Genomic DNA, 18,555 nt, shown 5'->3' on the forward strand with positions numbered 1-18,555 from the left:
ACAAATTAAAATGCTTCATAATGTAAATGACTAATTATAACATCTGTTATCTGTTTTACATATTGGTTTTGTCAGGATTAAAACAAATGAAAAACTGACATCATGACTGTGCAATATTAACTTAAGCACTGTACTTAAATACAACATGCTATTCTTCATCTCAAACTTCAGACAGAATCAATCTTACAGACACAGAGTGTCATCTCCACAGAAACTGCCTCCTGTTACTATTCAGTGATTCAGCTGTGACTCAGAGTGTATTTGTAAGTGGCTCAGTTTCAAAGTTTAAGAGGTCAGACACAGCTGCTGATAGAGAAAGATGCTTGTTTAATGCAAACTACGTAATGCATTTATAAACGTCACAAACCAGTGTTGGTTCATGTATTGTGACACAAATTGCATTGAATAACACTTTATTATAAGTACCAGTTTCCACTGTTAAATGTGCAGTATGTACGTTTTTGAGTCTTCTAAAGCATAAAAATCCCATAATATGCTGGCAGATATTTAAAAAACTAGCCAAGTGAACATTGTTGTTTATCTGAAAAACAATGCTGAAGTCAGATATTCTGCTTTGAAAATGGGCATTCCGTGTCGGAACGCTGTCTTTGTTTTAGTTCTTTTAACCCACCCAATGCCAGTTTAGCCAATTATATTTCAGCACCGCGGGTTGCCTTGGTGGAAAACTGCATATTTCATTCATTCATTCATTCATTCATTCATTCATTCAGGAAGGAAGGAAGGAAGGAAGGAAGGAAGGAAGGCTCTGAATGCATACGCCCGTAACTGAAATGCAACCTCGGGTGGACAGTAGCAGACTCTGAAATGAAATGCAGATTCAGAGTTCCACATGGGGTTATTAATTAGCAAATATTATAAATATTATGAGCGTAAACATTAGGTGAGCAGGTTACATTGTAACCTCGTGTCAAAACACGCTACGTGCTGAGATTTGCAGTGATAAGCATTTTGGCTGTTTGCACCAGACAAACACGACAGAAATTTAAAAACAGCCATTCAGAAGCACAGAATATGCACTCACTCACGAAATGGTAAGGTTTGTAATCTAATTAATACATATTAAACCTCTTTAACATTATTAAATGTAGATGTCGAATCACTGATATGTGTTGGTTTTGAGTCACAGTTCTAAAGTTCAATTTCAAATGATTTATATTATTTTCAAGATGTGAAGTGAACTTTCTGCTGCTGCTTTCAGTATATGGCAATAAATGTCATGTAAAATGAGATTCAAACTCACGTTGTTAGCATTTAACACTAAATAAAGCACATGAGGTGTAAACCAACACAAATCAGTGATTCGGCATCTACATTTAATAATGTTAAAGAGGTTTAACATGTATTAATTAGATTATAGATCTTACCATTTCGTAAGTGAGTGCACATTCTGTGCTTCTGAATGGCTGTTTTTAAATTTCTGTCGTGTTTTGTCTGTTGCAAACAGCCAAATTGCTTATCACTGCAAATCTCGTCAAGTAACGTGTTGTTAGGACACAGGGTTACAATGTAATCTGCTCACCTAATGTTTACGTTTGTGCTATTTATATTATTTGCTAATAAATAACCTTATGTGGAACTCTGAATCTGCGTCTCTTTCGAAGTCTGCTACTGTCAACCGGAGTTGCATTTTGGTCATAGATGCATGCTTTGAGAGCCTTTCTGAATAAATGAATGAAATACGCAGTTTACCATCAAGGCAACCTGAACTATAATTGGCTAAACTGGCATTGGGCAGGTTAAAAGAACCAAAACAAAGACGTTCTAGCATGTAACGCACATTTTCAAACCAGAATATGGGACTTTAACATTGTTTTTCAGATAAACAAGAACGTTTACTTGGCATGTTTCTTAAATATCTGCAAACATATGATAGTTTTATGCTTTAGAAGAGTCAAAAACTTACATACTGCACCTTTAACTACTTATTACCTGCCTATTATTAAGATATTGACTATTTTTGGTACTTAATTTTATGATCTTATTGTACATTCTACACAATACCTACATTAAACCCATACTAACTAATAATCTTAACAGTTTATGGTGCTAAATAGTCTTAATAGTGGGAATTGCACCTTAAAATGAACCTTTTAAAATGTACCTTTTATTCTGTCATATGACTTATTCTGTGTTGTATGTAGTAGGGACACTCCAAGTCCTGGCATTCTCTTTTGTCATATGAGAATTTGTAGAAGGCTTAGCGATTTCCCCCTCAGTAGTGGTTCTGTCAGGGCAAGTCTGCTTTAATCACAGTGATTTCAAACAAGCAATCAAAGCTATCAGCTTGACGTAGAGCAGCTCAGAGCTGGTCCACAAACAGTCAGTAAGTGCATTTTCATCCACTTTAAAAGTTTGCTTTCAGTTGGACTAAAACAATCATTTGTCTTCTTAAAATATCATGTGGACAGTTTAGTCTGACTGAAGTTGTACCAATAGAAACTCTAGTTCAAAAAACAGTGCATGTAAACACACTTACTGTGATGGATAGGACACAATTTATTTGCAAATGCAATACAATCATCATTTCAAATGCTGATCTAGGTACTTTAAAATCATTTGTCAATAAGACTTATGTTGTCCTGGGTTGATAACATGCTTACTTTAAAACTCTTTGAGCGATAGCTAACGATTATAGCAGTGTAAGTGGCTATTTGTTTTACAAGCTCGCTTTGCTCTAGTACTTTTTTAAAACAATGCCTTAGAGCAAAAGCTCCTAATCTTTTCCAAGTCACTTTAGTCATTCTTATGCAGAAATGAATTGTCTTCCTGATATGATAGACACATGGGTGTAGCTCCTGCTGTAAGTGATCTCATTTAACTGGCATGTCATTTAAAATGAGGATGAAAGGGAGTTGTAACATATTCCCTCAGGTTCTGTATGAGTGGGAAATCATTCTCACTTGAAAAGACTGCCACTGAACATAAAAAAGGGAGATTTATTGTATTGATAAGAACACCACTACAGTGCAAGCCCAAAGGTAAAGGACTAATAAAAAGAAACTGACAGCAGCTAATATGAAGCACCTTTTTTACCCCCACTTCCATCAACAGAATTATCTCAGTTTCAGTGTCTACATGTCAGGTTGATTTGTAATAAATCAAGTGTAATGTACACATCCTTTTTCACAGATACTGAAACATGCAGCTATGGCTGGCATAAGTTCCAGGGCCATTGCTACAAATACTTTCCTCATCGACGTAACTGGGACACAGCAGAGCGTGAATGTCGTCTCCAGGGGGCACATCTTGCTAGTGTCCTGTCCCATGATGAGCAGCAATACATCAACCGTGAGTATTTATGGGTATTTTGTCTTTGTATTTCCATGCAAACTAACAGTACTTAATGGTGAATAAACTACTTTGCTACTATTAGATACACTGAAAAAATAACTAGATTTACTAAATTTTATTAAGGTTAGAGGTTGCAAACTATTTATTTGGGCTGAATTTAAACAGTACTGTTCACTGAAAAAATAGATTTTTTTGCATAACTGTTGCACATAATTTATATGGGCTGAATTTAAACAAATTAAGTTTCAATTAAATTCAATTTGTTTGTTTAAATTCAGCCCATATAAATTGTTTGCAACAATTTTGCAAACAATTTTTTTTGTGTGCAGAAGTGGCTAAAATTGATCCCTGAATAGGACATTTGCACAATGTTGCTTTAATAGCTGTTGATTAAACATTATAATTTCCTTTAATTAAAATTTAATCTATCATTTAATTAAACCCTGAAAATACCAAGAACATAGTTTTTTTACTCAGAAGAGGAAAATGCCAAGACTGATTAAGATTTTTAAATGACAATTCATCTTATCAATGAATATACATTCAATGTTACCATGAAAAAACTGCACAGAAAAAAAAACCCTCAGCAGATTAAATACATATTTACGGCAATATAACCGTAACATATTATTAGTTTACTCAAAAATATTACTTTTGCTGTTGTTCAAACTACTTATTTAAAATAAACAGAATCAATACATTTATTAATTGAATCAAACTTAATTGGGTTATGTTCTACTCACTTAAATTTGTGAACACGTAAAAAATTGATTTGTGTTTTTTTTAGCACTTTTTACAGTGTTCTACAAATACCTCAGAAATTAAGTTACCTCACATCATCACAAATGAAACTATACAAGTTTATGTAGATTAACTATTTAAGGTAATATCTACAACAACATACTACGGTATACAGTATAATACAGAAGAGTTCAGATGCAAAAACCTCTAAGTGCCGTTCAAAATTTCCATTGAAAATTATAATTTCTCTCAGCCTCCTTTGTTTATGTTGAGTTATTTCACTTTGAAGACCTGGAAATAGACTTATAATTTGCCATAAAAATTATATTACTGAACCTACACACAGGACCCTTATAAAAATGCTTCTTTTAGAGGAAAATTTCAAAGGGCATTTAGAGGTTTTTGCATCTGAACACTTTATGTAGTTGATGTCAGAATTATTAGCCCCCGTTTGTTTTATTTTGTCTAGAATAAAAGCAGTTTCTAATTTTTTAAAATCCATTTTAAGGTCAAAATTATTAGCCTCTTTAAGCTATTTTTTTTCTCGATAGTTTACTGAACAAACCATCATTATACAATAACTTGCCTAATTACCCTAACCTGCCTAGTTAACCTCATTAACCTAGTTAAGCCTTTAAATATCACTTTAAGCTGTATAGAAGTGTCTTGAAAAATATCTAGTAAAATATAATTTACTGTCATCATGGCAAAGATAAAATAAACCAGTTATTAGAAATGAGTTATTAAAACTGTTATGTTTAGAAATGTGTTGAAAAAAATCTCTTTGTTAAACAAAAATTGGGTAAAAAAATAAACAGGGGGGGCTAAGAATTCAGGGGGGCTAATAATTCTGACAACAACTGTATGTTATTGACTAAAAATGAATGAATGGATGAATAAATTAATGTGTCAGTTTTCCTATGAAACATCACACATCACTTTTGGCCACTATTGTGTGTGTGTGAGAAAACACTAGTTTTGTTTTGTTTGTATTATTTATTCACATATATTTAAGTGATATTTAATTATGCAGTATTGTAAAGTAATTAAGTTAGTCATTAATAAAGTGACAAACTCTTTGTACTAGTACTAGGTAATGGGAGAGTTCAAAAAATCAAAAAATGCTTCTTATTTTTAAATACTGACAACTAGCTCCTATAGCCTGCGAATTAAAGTTTTTTGTTCTTATCCTATAGGTCTTGGCCATGACTACCAGTGGATCGGTCTGAATGATAAGATGTTTGAGAATGATTTCCGGTGGACAGACGGTAGAGTTGTGGTAAGAATATGTTTCAACAGTTTTTTTTTTTTTAATTGGTTTCATGCAGTTTTTATAAACAATTGGTGAATTTTCAAATCTCTTAATACTTACATTCCACAAGATGACCAAATGTGCACTTTTTCCAAACATTTCAGCATATTTTCAATTGTGTTAGTATGATACACATAATCACAAAGTATACATTTCACAACACAAAATAAGTGTTTCAAAACATTTCCTTATGAAGGGCCAAAAGCAAAACTTGATTGAGGCTAGTGGGTCGAAGGTAAATATAGTTGCCATGGTTAATTTTATAATTTATTTAATAATATTTAAAAATCACTAGAAAACATTGTTTTTTTTCCAGTAAAACCAAAACATCTAATTTCTAACAGAATTACACTAGTTTTTGCCTTGATTTGCTTGCAGATATCTTCTGCATAGACCACTATCTGTTGAGTGACAGTATTTACATTTTAAAAAATCTGATTCATTTGCAACATTTCATTGCAACATTTAATTCCAGTTTGATTTTTGTAGCTCAGCAATAAAACAAACAAAAAAAAGTTACGTCAAATTAGAAATGACAATCTCTGTGTTAAAGGCATTCGCTCCAACCCATCATTCTCACTCTCCTCTCATATTGGATGATGGGCCAAATCAAAGTTTACAATGGGCCAACTTTGACCCAAGGGCCCTACTATGGGCATCTCTACCATAAATGATTCATTTACATTAAGTGCCTTTCATAAAGTTCAAAAATCATATATCATGTCCATAGATTTTCAACATGTCTAATTGTTGTCTGATAATTTGTTACAAACTGCTGCAAGAGCTTTTAGTAAATAACAACAGCAATTACTACAGTAAATATGTTTTTGCTTGCAAAAGACGATTTATTTGATGACTTACATTTTCATGTTGTTTAAACATTTTTTAAAACTTCTGTTTTATTTTTGTCTGAACATAAGTGTGACATTTGCTAACATTCATTTAGCACAGACCAATTTGAAACATGTACAGTGTATTGTTTGCTACTGAATTAACTGTTAAAAGTACGAAGTTAAAAAAAAAAACTGTTTTATTTGTGATTACACTAAATGTTCTCAATACATATCACAATGATCTTTTACTGAAACAATGAGTATGTGGAATTAAAGTATGTGCAACTACAATGAAATCATGGCATCATGTTTGGCTAAAAAGAAAGAGCTATTACAAGTATGATTAGTTTAATGTTTTATACTGAGAGTTTTAAAAATGTACAATTTACTGTAAAAAAATAAATAAATACAAAGTTTTATACTGTAGTCAATATTTTAAGTGATCCCCCAACCCCACCCCCACCCCCAAAATTGTCAAAATTGCCAAAAGACAAGAAGGGGTGTTGAATAGTTTTAGGACAACTTTGATGAAAGAGTTTGACGCATTTCAAATGCTGACTACTCTATAATATAACAACATTTTATTTAAAAAAATTATTTATCAGCAAACAATCTGTTTAAATGACAAGATTACTTAGAAAAACTACAGCTTATCAATGAATATATGTTTTATTTTACCATGAAAAATGCACAGAAAACAAAAAAAAAATCTCAGCCGATAAATTAGATATTTACTGCAATATAACCAGTTAATATTTCAGTAGCTCTACGAATACCTCAGGAATTAAGTTACCTCGCATCACCACAAATGAAACTATATAAGTGTATAATTATATGTAGACATTTACATTAATATTTTCAATTACATAATACAGTATGTATATATTATTGAATAAAAAAACTTTTGTTTAAAGATTGTATGAACATACTGTAAGTGTGACATTTGCTGCTGTGCATACAGTAACATTCATTCAGCACAGATCGATTTGAAACATGTACCTTGTGTTGTTTGCTACTGAATTAACGGTTCATAAGTACAAAGTTAAAAAAAAGAATACTGTTGTATTTGTGATTAAACTAAATGTTCTCAATACATATCACTATGATCTTGTTTACTGAAATAGTCGTGTTAAATAGTTTGACAACTTTGATGAAAGAGTTTGATGCATTTCAATTGTTGACTACTGTATAATATAACATAAAATTGAATAAAAAAATGTATTTATTAGTGAACAATCTGTATTTAGATACCATCTTCATGATTTCTCTTTTTTATATTAAAAAAGAAGAAACTATTGGAAATTTAAGCAAGATTTTTCAGATGTGAAAACAGGAGCCACATGCAGCCATGTCCCTGGTCTAGAGGTGTTCCTTCACTCAACAGGAAAGTGGTTAATTACAGTTGTTTAGGCTCTCACTTCAAAGATAACGGCAGTGTTTTGTGGGGAAGGGCCAAAAAAGCCCTGGAGGGCTGGAGATAGAGGTTTTCATCTGTGGAAGTCTAATCAGACTGCATGATCAAACTGAAGTGAGTGGAGAGGAAGCTTACAGGTGTGAAGGATGAGCAGCACCTGGAATGGGCTGCATTACATCCAGAGCCAAGTGATAATGCAATCCTGCTGGTAAAGAGCCTGTAAACATACCAACTAGAGATTGCAAGCACTCTTTTGTGCTCTATTTACAGAAGAGTTTCTCTGTTAAGAGTTTGCCTTTTATCCGTACAGTATAAGTTTGTGTCATCTGAGTTATACAGAAATTGAATACATCAATTCCCAAGCAGGAAGTGTGCATTCCTTTTGTAAGAGTATAATAACAGGGTATGTTTGAAAGATTTTTGTTTTAGAAAAGGTCATATTTACAGGGCTGCTGAAAGATCTCCAACCTTTCTCATGTATGCAAAAATCATGTATGTTCAAACTTTACAGTTTTATTATTTGGGTTTAAAATATACCCTTTATTATAAGTGTCAATATACATTGAAATACATACTAAACACATCACAGTATATCTGTAATAGTTCACAGAATCCTTTAAATCAATTTAAATATATCAGCTCAAGCCCATTTCTGTGTTTAGCTTTGTGGTCTTTTTTTAGTTCTTCAGGCTGCTCATTTTCAGTTACTTCTCTTCCGAGTGCCTCTATAAACAGCTGAGTGATGTTATTCAGCAAATAAATGAGTAGTTGTGTTGTTTGTTGTATTTTGTTAGTTGCTTTATTTGCATTACACCTCTCTCTGTCTGCAGTGCTTTATTGCAATTTAGTGGCGACGTATGGTCTTAGCGCCCTCTAGTGGAGTTGTTCTTAGGGCCCTCTAGTGGATTATGTTTACATGATAATTGCATTATCTTTCTGTGTGCTGTATTGTAAATGTACTCTCCTTAAAAGTTTTTGATGGATTTTATACACTGAAAAAATGATTCAGAGATGATTGCATTTACATTTTTTTAAGGTAAGTGGTTGTAAATAATTAATTTGTGTTGAATTTAAACGAACAAGTTAAGTTGAACATTACTAAATTTAATTAGTTTAAAATCAACTTATTTCAAACAACAATATAATTTTTGTCAGTGTACCTTATACCGCTAAACAAAAACAAAACAACAACAACAACAACAACATTTAATTTCAGTTTTATTGTCTTTTTCCAGTTTATTATATATTTGTTTTATTTATAATCATTATAGGACCGTGACCCCTGTTCTGATAACATTTGAACACTTAAAGTGACTTTTATTGACATTGAGGATATGCTGTCTAGGTTGATCAAGTAAATTATGGTAATGAGCCAGGTAATTAGCTACCAGTACTTTTTTCTTTTATTTTACATTACGTTTTACATTACATTATTTTACATTTATATTCAAATATATCCAGTTGAAGACTTTTTTTTCAAACATTTAAATGCTGTTGAAAGGAAAGGATTTTTTAAAAACATTTTAATCAATCTTTTAATAGCTATTTTCTAATAATTTCTTTTTTTCAAAAAGTTTTGCAAAGTTTAATCAGATTATCAGTTTAAAAAAGTCAGCAATGTCTACACTGTCATTGGAGATTGCCTTTTTTATACTAACATAACTCTTACGATCATGCATTATAAATCGTATGTCGAGTCTGTACTTTGCTTTTCTATTCAGTATCTCTCTAGCTACCTATCTATCTATTTTTATTTTTTTATTCGTTCATTCGTTTATTCATTCATTCATTCATTCATTCATTCATTCATTCATTCATTCATTCATTCATTCATTCATTCATTCATTCATTCGTTTATTCATTCCATCTAAACTAAAAGAAATATTTTCTCCAGAAGAAACATGTAATAGGAAATACTGTTAAAAATCACTGATTATGTTGTATAAACATGTATTATTATTATTATTATTATTATTATTATTATTATTATTATTATTATTATTATTATTATTATTATTATTATTATTATTATTAATCCAGGGTTAAAATCAATCTTTAGAGCAACAACAATACAGGCTTAGGTTCAATGAAATGCAAAAAAAAAAACACAAGAAACGTAGTTAACAATTTCCTTTAGTATCTACACTAGCAGCAGTTCGCCAGTACCTTACTGTAAATCAGTCACAGCAAAAAACACTGCATTTACAGCACCATTTATCTTGCTGTATATGCATTTACAGTATTGTATATTTTTAGAATATGCAGTAATTTTCCCAGTGCACCTTTAAAATACAGTAACATACTGCATAGCTGCCCTATGTCATGGCAATTTCAAATAACAAGACTTTCACTGATCAAGAGATAAAGTCTTCCAAAAAGATTTTATTCTTTGCAAAGAATAGGTCCGACAGTCATACAGGAACACCGGTTGCTGGTTTTATCTTCTTTTCCCTGCTTCAAGGCCCACTTCATCACGCTTGACTCCCAGTTCTCTTTAGAGCATTAGATTTTAGAGCCAGGATTTACACTTATTGATTGCATATGTTTAAAAGCAGATGACCACCTTCTGAATGACCCTTCCTGTAATATTTGTTTTTGTATCATCTTTAGGGAGGCGCTAGTTAATGATGTTTATAGTAAGAAAGAGAGGCTTCATATAAATTAACATCTTAGTAATAGTAAAAATGAATTTTCCATCATAACTACATTAACATTCAGTTTATATCACAGTTAAATTCTATTTAATAATTAAGTTGTAAACTAGTTTTATATTTATCTGACACATATTTCTGTAGGGTCAATGTCTTGCTCAGATCACCATCCTCACCTCTATCTGTTTTCTTCTTCTACAGCAATATGAAAACTGGAGACCGAACCAGCCGGACAGTTTCTTCTCCTCTGGGGAGGATTGTGTGGTGATGATCTGGCATGAGGACGGCCAGTGGAATGATGTTCCCTGCAACTACCATCTCACCTTCACCTGCAAGAAAGGCACAGGTGAGCTTGTAGCACCTGGATAAGGGATAAGTGGAACAAAATAACACGCCATGCATTGTTGAGCATTTATTTTCAGTCTAAAATGTATCAATGACATTTGAACAAAAGTTTATTTATAATCACATAATAATAGAGATTCTGAGAAGCTTTTAAAAATTGCTAAGCCCCAAAGGTATATCTGTAGTTGTTGATAGATAGTTTCTAAAATGAGCGCAGATGTTTTAGGTGTGTGTGTGTGTAAGCAGAGGAAATTTAAAAAAAGAAAATGTCAGATTACTAACTGTATAATGTGTCATTTTTCAATAGTGTCCTGCAGTCAGCCTCCTATTGTTCACAATGCCCGCACGTATGGCCAGCCACGTCCACGCTATGAGATAAACTCCCTGATCAGGTACCAATGTATGGACGGCTTCATCCAGAGACACGTTCCAACCATTCGCTGCAGAGGTGACGGCTTATGGGACATACCCAGGATCTCCTGCATGACTCGTAAGTATTCTGTGAAAATCTAAGACAGGAGTTCAGTGATGAAGTCTTACCAACAGAACTTGATTGGTCATTCTGCATAATTAATTGTAAAACGATTGGGACACACTTTGCAATTTCATTAGTGTTAGTTTATTGCATTTATTAACATGAACTTATAATGAAAACATTTACAGCATTTATTTTTATTTTTTATTATAATTTATTTATTTAGTGTTATTGTTAACAAATTATACAGGCTGAAAAAACAATATAATGAAATATATCAATTCAAATACCCTCACCCCCCTCCCCTGCGGTCTCTTTAACCTCCTGAGACCCAAATAATTATTTTTATTTATTTATTTATTTATTATATTTTTTTCTGTGATTTCCTACATACTTTGGGTTAAAAAAATCTACAATTTAGAGTTTTTAAATTTTTTTTTTATTTTTAATTTCACATGTCCACTGTAGTGGAGCACAGGACCATTTTAGTTTGAAACAACCGCCATTCAGACAACAAAGCTGTACAGGATATGGCTGTAAAGGGATATTAATCCAATATTAATGTAACAAAAACAAAACAAAAACCATTTTTTTCTTTTTGTATTGTAATTCCTGAAACAGTTTAGTCTGAAAGAGAGCCGAACTCAAAAAAAAGTGATGTTAATCCAAATCAAATTTAACATAAAAGCGATTTAAAACTGATTGTCATTCTCTAATTGTCTCTAATTCTCTAAATGTCTGATTGTCAGACTCTAAATCAGAGTGTCCCTCAACTATCTTATAAAGAATCCTCTCTGCTTCAGTTCTGCCCCCTACAACATGCAGTCATTAATTACATTAAGATGGCCCTGGTGTCCACTATAGTGGACATTTAAAAAAGGATGATTTGAAACACAAACAAGTTAACAGCTTTGAAAGCTAAATGCATTGTTCCTGACACTTTCATAAACAAATATATATGTAAAAATAATAGTAAAAAGACATTTAAAAAGCTACATTTTACATACTTCTCTCCTTCCCATGAAATGTGCTTTTTTCTATGTCGGGCATTTTGGATGCAGTGTAAGAAGTGGTTCCTAGCATGCCAGCCAATCAAATGACATATGACTAGAAAGCCCAGGATGTCCTCTGAACAGTACGACCCCAATGGGTGGGGTTTCAAACTGGGCTATCCAATGAATAGAAGTTAGCAGAAAAACAAAAGCAAAGTACAGTGTCATGTATCAATTATACAAAATTAGGTAATCATTCTGGATCCCGATCATTGTTTTGTGCAATAAACATAGAGATTTTGTCAGCAGCTGAAGTCCAGATCTTTAATGTACTCATTTGTACTAAGTTCACGTGAGCTGTGGATAATTCCAACATTATAATGTCCTGAAGTTGTACCAACCACTTGTACATGTCCAAGTTATGTGGAGGCAGCCAATGTTGGGCTAGTAGTTGTTTTGCAGAAGTTATATCAGCCAGCCAAACAGCTTTTTGTAGCTTGGTAAGATAAAAAAAAAGTCATCACCCAGTAATAGAATGGAAGGATTCACCAGTACAGGATATTAGATAAGATAACAAACACCTCAATCTAAAATTTTTGTACTTTTCCACATTCCCACATCATATAAAAAAGACCCAAGTTCCTGGTCAGTATTTAGAGTGTTTATTAATCATAGTTCAGCATATACTGATGCATTATTAAAATCCAAATTCATGCTTGTTAACATTAGTTAATGCACTGTGAGTTAACATGAACTAGCAATTAACAATGTTTTTATATTAACTAATAATACCAAGTAGGATGATACAACATTTCGACAGCACAATCGTATATATAAAAAAGAAAATCAAACATTTAAAGTCTAAAAACCCTTTGAGGAATTACTTTCTTCGGCCATTCGTTCACATCTGAGCTAATGTCAAAAAAGCTACTTCACATACATCAACCTTTAGAGCTAGTATTTGAATGATTCTCTAGCGTAATATCTAAAGTGATGACAAAATAGGAGATTTTGCTGACATTTTAAGTTTATAAGGCTGAAAGGTAAGGAATGTCATCAATCTACAGACATTTTCCAGTATTTCTCTGTTGCAATCGGGAGATCACAATAATTAAAACTCGCTAGTTTTTCACCTCTAAGGGCCGATTATTCGATCTCTGTCACCATTCTGTCTCCCAGAAATTATAAATATTTAAAATAGGCACTATCCTTCTAAATAAACGGCAGAATTGCAATCTAAACATCTACATTCTCACCTAAAAATGTATACATATGTATATATACTCTACAGTTGAAGTCAGAATTTTTTTTCTTTTTTAATTATTTCCCAAATGATGTTTAACGGAGCAAGGAAATGTTCACAAATTTTCACAGAAATTGACAATATTTTTTCTTCTGGATAAAGTCGTATTTGTATTTCGGCTAGAATAAAAGCAGTTATTAATTTTTTAAACCCAAATTTAAGGTCAAAATTATTAGCCCCTTTAAGCTATATATTTTTTCGATAGTCTGCAGAACAAACCATCATTATACAATAACTTGCCTAATTACCCTATCCTGCCTAGTTAACCTGATTAACCTAGTTAAGCCTTTAAATGTCACTTTAAGCTGTATAGAAGTGTCTTGAAAACTATCTAGTCAAATAGTATTTACTGTCATCATGACAAAGATAAAATAAATCAGTTATTAGAAATTATTTATTAAAACTATTATGATTAGAAATGTGTTGAAAAAAATCTTCTCTCAGTGAAACAGAAATTGGGGAAAATTGGGGATCTAATAATTCAGAGGGGCTAATAATTCTGACTTCAACTGTGTATATATATTGCTACCAAAGGTCATGACTGCATTTTAATCAAAATACGAGAAAAATTCAGTTTAAAGTAATCATATATATTTGTCACATTTTATTTTTGTGATAATGTAAATGTCAGTGGTCAGTTTGCATCTTTGCTCAAAACAAACAAAACAAAACTTAACAAATAACGCAAGTTGCTGGTTATATGCGTACTGTACATGTATGTATGGCTATGTATGCATGTGTATGTGTATATTAGGCATTTTTATTGGAATAGCATCATTCTAATTGAATACTTTTATATTTCCATTCCAGCATCCAACTACCAAAGGTCATATACGAAAAGGCTTCAGAGATACAGTGTTTACCGCAATAATCGAAAGAGAGCAGCAGAACATTCAGTGGATGTACACAGACGAAGACACCACCACCACCATGGTGGAAAACACAGTCGGACAAAACAATAGTTGCCTTGATCAAACAACCCAAATGCAAGGACCCATTTAATGTATATTGATAGTGGCCTGCGTATGATGGACCTGCCTGCTGGGCAAAAAAAAAAAAAAAAGATTACTAAAGAAAAAATTATGAAAAGGACCATAACAAGGGTTAAAGCAAAATATCAGTGGAATAAAACTTCTTTCAGTGTTTGAATCTTTTACCAGAGATGCCTTTTAAGAACTACATAAAAGGACACACATTCAGCTGGCCTCTGAAAACAAACAAGCAAAGCAAAAAAAAAAGATTATTTAACCTGCCATCTATCTGATCTGGGTCTGCTTGGAAATAAACAGTGCCTTCATGAATTTTAAGACCAGCATAACGTTCACAGCATTTTAGCCTATAAACATAATAATACATTTTGATGCACACTTGATGTATGATTCCTATCAGTCTTTTTTTTTTTTAAGTTTAGTAGAATCACAGGTGTATGCAGATATCCTGCTGCTTACTGAACAATTGAGAAACCATACATATGAATGTGAAAGAATATATATATATTTATATAGACAGAGTGAGCAATGGCTCATGTGAGTCATGTGATTGTCGCAAAAAAAAGGCATAGATATATAAAAAAAAACTGTATTCAATACAGTGAATGTTTTGATATCTTAAAGTTATCACACTACAATTTAATACTCTGACTTTAAGGTATTGAAAAGCCATGTAGATTTTAGACTATTTATATTCCTCAGTTTGATGTCTCTTTCAAATGTTTACAGTGCAAATTCTATTTTACATCCATTAATTCCTTTTTGTCTGTAAACCAAGAAATGTACTGTATGTACGCTACATCATTTCATCTTTTTTTTTTTTTGGACAATTTAAAATATCTTTAAAGAGAATGTACTTTGTGAGATGCTGAAAAGACTTGAACGAATGTCTTTGTAACAAGATGCCTATAATTTATTTCTTGAGCTGCTCCTTGTTTTCTTAATGTTGTAGTAAACTATAACATGATTTAACTTGGCCAAATTGCGCATTGACAGAATTCAATATATTAAATGACATGGTCAATAGCTGGCATTAATGTGACTAATATTTGCAACTCACAGAATTTAAATGGATTATGACATTTGGGGTGTATCAATGGACCAAAAAAAGAATTCATAACAGCTTTGACAGCAGTTTGTTGTTGGTCATCCATTTGTTTATTCCCAAGCATTTCTTTCTTTTGTGTTTACTTTTTGTTTGTTTTGAAAATGCACATATCTTTTTTATATTTATATTACTTGTCAAAAAATTGTCTGAAATGTTTTTTATGCCATTTATGTAAACAAAATTTATTATATTCTACCTGAATTCTTGGTCTTTTTCTGTTCTGAAATGTTTGGCTTAAATATATAGTTCACCTAAAATGAAAATGTACTTCCTGTCACCTTCAAGTGTTTAAAAAAATAATTGTGACCATTGACATCTATAGGAAAAAATACTATGGAAATCAGTGGTTACAGGCATCCATTTTTCTTCAAAATATCTTCTTTTGAACAAGTGAAGGGTGAGTAAATCATGAAAAAATATCAGTTTATTTAGGTGACCTATTCCAGAATTGTCATGGCTGATAATATAATCCATGCTCAATATGCTTTATAAGACATTTGTGTATTTTTTAAATGGACAAATTTAATATATAAAACCAAACTACACCACACAGGTACGAGTAAAGACTGCACTTATTTTTTTTTATCGTATAACCTGCTGTTGTACACATGCAGCGTCACTTGTTGACCACCAGATGGTGTCAGTTGAGTTCACTAACACGGGGACATTTAAACGCTGGATAAACCTACTAGAATAGAAGCTGAATTTGAACGAAACCATGATACCGAGACAAGAGAGAGAGAGAAAATAGGGCGTATGATACCACGCAAAATGCCAGAAAACATGTTTTCTTTATAACAGAAAAGCAAAGAGACAGAATCAAACCCCGAAGGAGTCGTTGAGGTTTGTTCTCGACTGTTTTCATGGTTTCATTGGTCAGAATAACTTGTATGATCCTGTCACAGTTCTGTTAACCTCGGATGTGTTACGATTTGCATAAACTGTGAAATAGACATTTGCTGTAAAGACAGATGCAAATTAGTTTGTATTTAGTATTTTTAGTAATTTTTTTACATTTATTTAGTAATTAAAACGCACATTGTTAAACACATTGGTTAAATGTACGTGGTTAGCCAGTCAGCGTGAAGGTTTGCCTGTACTTCTGTTATTTTGCATCTTAAAGTAATTTTATTTATTTGTTTTAATTTATCTATTTTTTTTTTATTGAACAGTTTAAAATGAACAATTTGAAAATGCCAGGGGATGATAACAAATCAAGGAAAAAGAAAAAGACCAAAAAAAAAATTATAAAAAATAAATAAAGACATGTAAGTCTTTGCATACATTAAAATATTTAACAGCTTTGCCAGATTATAGATAGGTTTTATATAAAGCTTAAATTCTGACTTCAAAATAATAAATAATGGCTTGCAGTCACAGCTTTTGTGTATGCTGAATTCTGCCAGCAAAAGTAATTCATTGATCAAAAAGTATTCTTTGTGTAATGACCTGCTGAACGTAAGAAAATCAAATAAAACATTTGTAAAACAAAGCTGAAAACTGGGCATAAAGTTGATTCTAATAAAAGAGCAGAAATCCAACCAAAAATTAACTAGATATGGGCAACTCCAAACCAAATAATATGTTTCTGTATGTAGACCAAAACATACAGCATGTGTCAATATATCACAATTAAATCTGCTTGCAAAAAATATTTACTGGGATAATATTTATAAATAAGTTTGAAAGAAATTTCTTTTACCTTATTTGTTATTATTTATGAGGTAATTTCCAAATTTCGGGCCATAACAAATCATTAACATAGCTATTCATAACAGAAAGTCATAACTTGAGGTCCTTCTTAAAGTAATAGTTCACCCCCAAAAACGAAAATTATGTCATCATTTACTCACAATTCAGTTGTCACAATCCTGTGCAAAAGAAAAGATATTCCGAAGAAAGCTATAATAATAATAATAGTAAAAATAAATTAATAATAATAATAATAATATGTAATCATTGACTTGCATAGCATTTGTTTTTCCTACGAATCAATGGTCGAGCAGAGAAAAGAAAAGGAAACTCACAGGTTTGGAATCACTTGAGGGTGAGTATAATTTCTTTTTCTTTCCTTCTTTTTTTTTGACGAACTATCGCTTTCATGCTTTCACAAAATGACCCTAAGATTGGTTGCGAAACAATCTCAAAAAAAAAATAAATAAAATAAATTAATTAAAAAAAGAAAAAAATAAGTGGTTTTCTGAGGAATAATAAACATTTAATTCAATTTTGGCAGATGTATTTTGTTTTGAAGATTTGTTCTCTGTTAATGACATTCAGACATTCTGCTCAATGTACAACATGGGATCTCTTACATAAATGTGATTGTTTTGTGAGCAACAATGTTGAAGGAAGCAGACAGACGTTTGTGTTTTAAGTCCCATTGCTATATTTTACTTTTATAATGCATTTTCCAGCTGGTACGGTCACTGATCGTCATAGTTCTTTTTCACATGTATGAGCTGGAAAACACTCTACCTTTTTTTTCCCATTGCATTGGTCCTTTATTTATTCATTTTAAACAACTGGAATTAATTTGCATGTTTAAAAACGGATTAGTCACAGAATAGTATAATCATTGCAAGATTTCTCTGCAAATGCTTCCCAGACTTCTAGGTTTCTCTTCAACTTACTGTTGAGATATAACAGCTTTAAATAAAGTGTATTACAATATGACTTTTACTGCTTTTGCTCTTCCTCATGGGAACTTTATGAATAATGCACAGAGAGACATAGTAGAAAATATCAGCAAGAACTTCTTGTTTAAAGATGGCAATAACTTTTTGTTTCCAAAAGCAGAGTTGAGTATCACACTGTAATCTATTTCTCTAAGTTATTGAAATGGTTTGTGTAGGGAACCTGAAGCCAACTGGCATTCATACTGCAACAAACATGGTGTATTCAGCATCTGGACTTTCAAAATGCATAATTACAGACACTGCACACGTATATCCACAGTTTGGTGGAAAATGAAGAACAGAAAACGTTTCACTTTTTATGGGGTTTTATTTTTTCATTTAAAATCTGATTTGATTCATTAACCATACACTGCATTTCAGATAAAAAAAAAAAAAAAGATA

At 32.0% G+C, this 18,555-nt stretch overlaps 1 protein-coding gene across 1 annotated transcript in view; it reads left to right on the forward strand.

The window, feature by feature from the left end:
• vcana (versican a) overlaps window positions 1–15,480 on the forward strand; it is a 62,272-nt gene extending 46,792 nt beyond the window's left edge. The window contains exons 11-15 of the mRNA XM_056457141.1: window positions 3,151–3,309; window positions 5,250–5,332; window positions 10,465–10,609; window positions 10,916–11,098; window positions 14,189–15,480. Of these exons, the coding sequence (XP_056313116.1) occupies window positions 3,151–3,309; window positions 5,250–5,332; window positions 10,465–10,609; window positions 10,916–11,098; window positions 14,189–14,340 (722 nt within the window). The 3' untranslated portion in view covers window positions 14,341–15,480. The remainder of the gene's footprint in view (window positions 1–3,150; window positions 3,310–5,249; window positions 5,333–10,464; window positions 10,610–10,915; window positions 11,099–14,188) is intronic.
• The last annotated feature ends 3,075 nt before the right edge of the window (window positions 15,481–18,555 follow it).

Source organism: Danio aesculapii, chromosome 5 (assembly GCF_903798145.1).
Source record: "Danio aesculapii chromosome 5, fDanAes4.1, whole genome shotgun sequence".
In the NCBI taxonomy this organism is placed as follows: domain Eukaryota; kingdom Metazoa; phylum Chordata; class Actinopteri; order Cypriniformes; family Danionidae; genus Danio; species Danio aesculapii.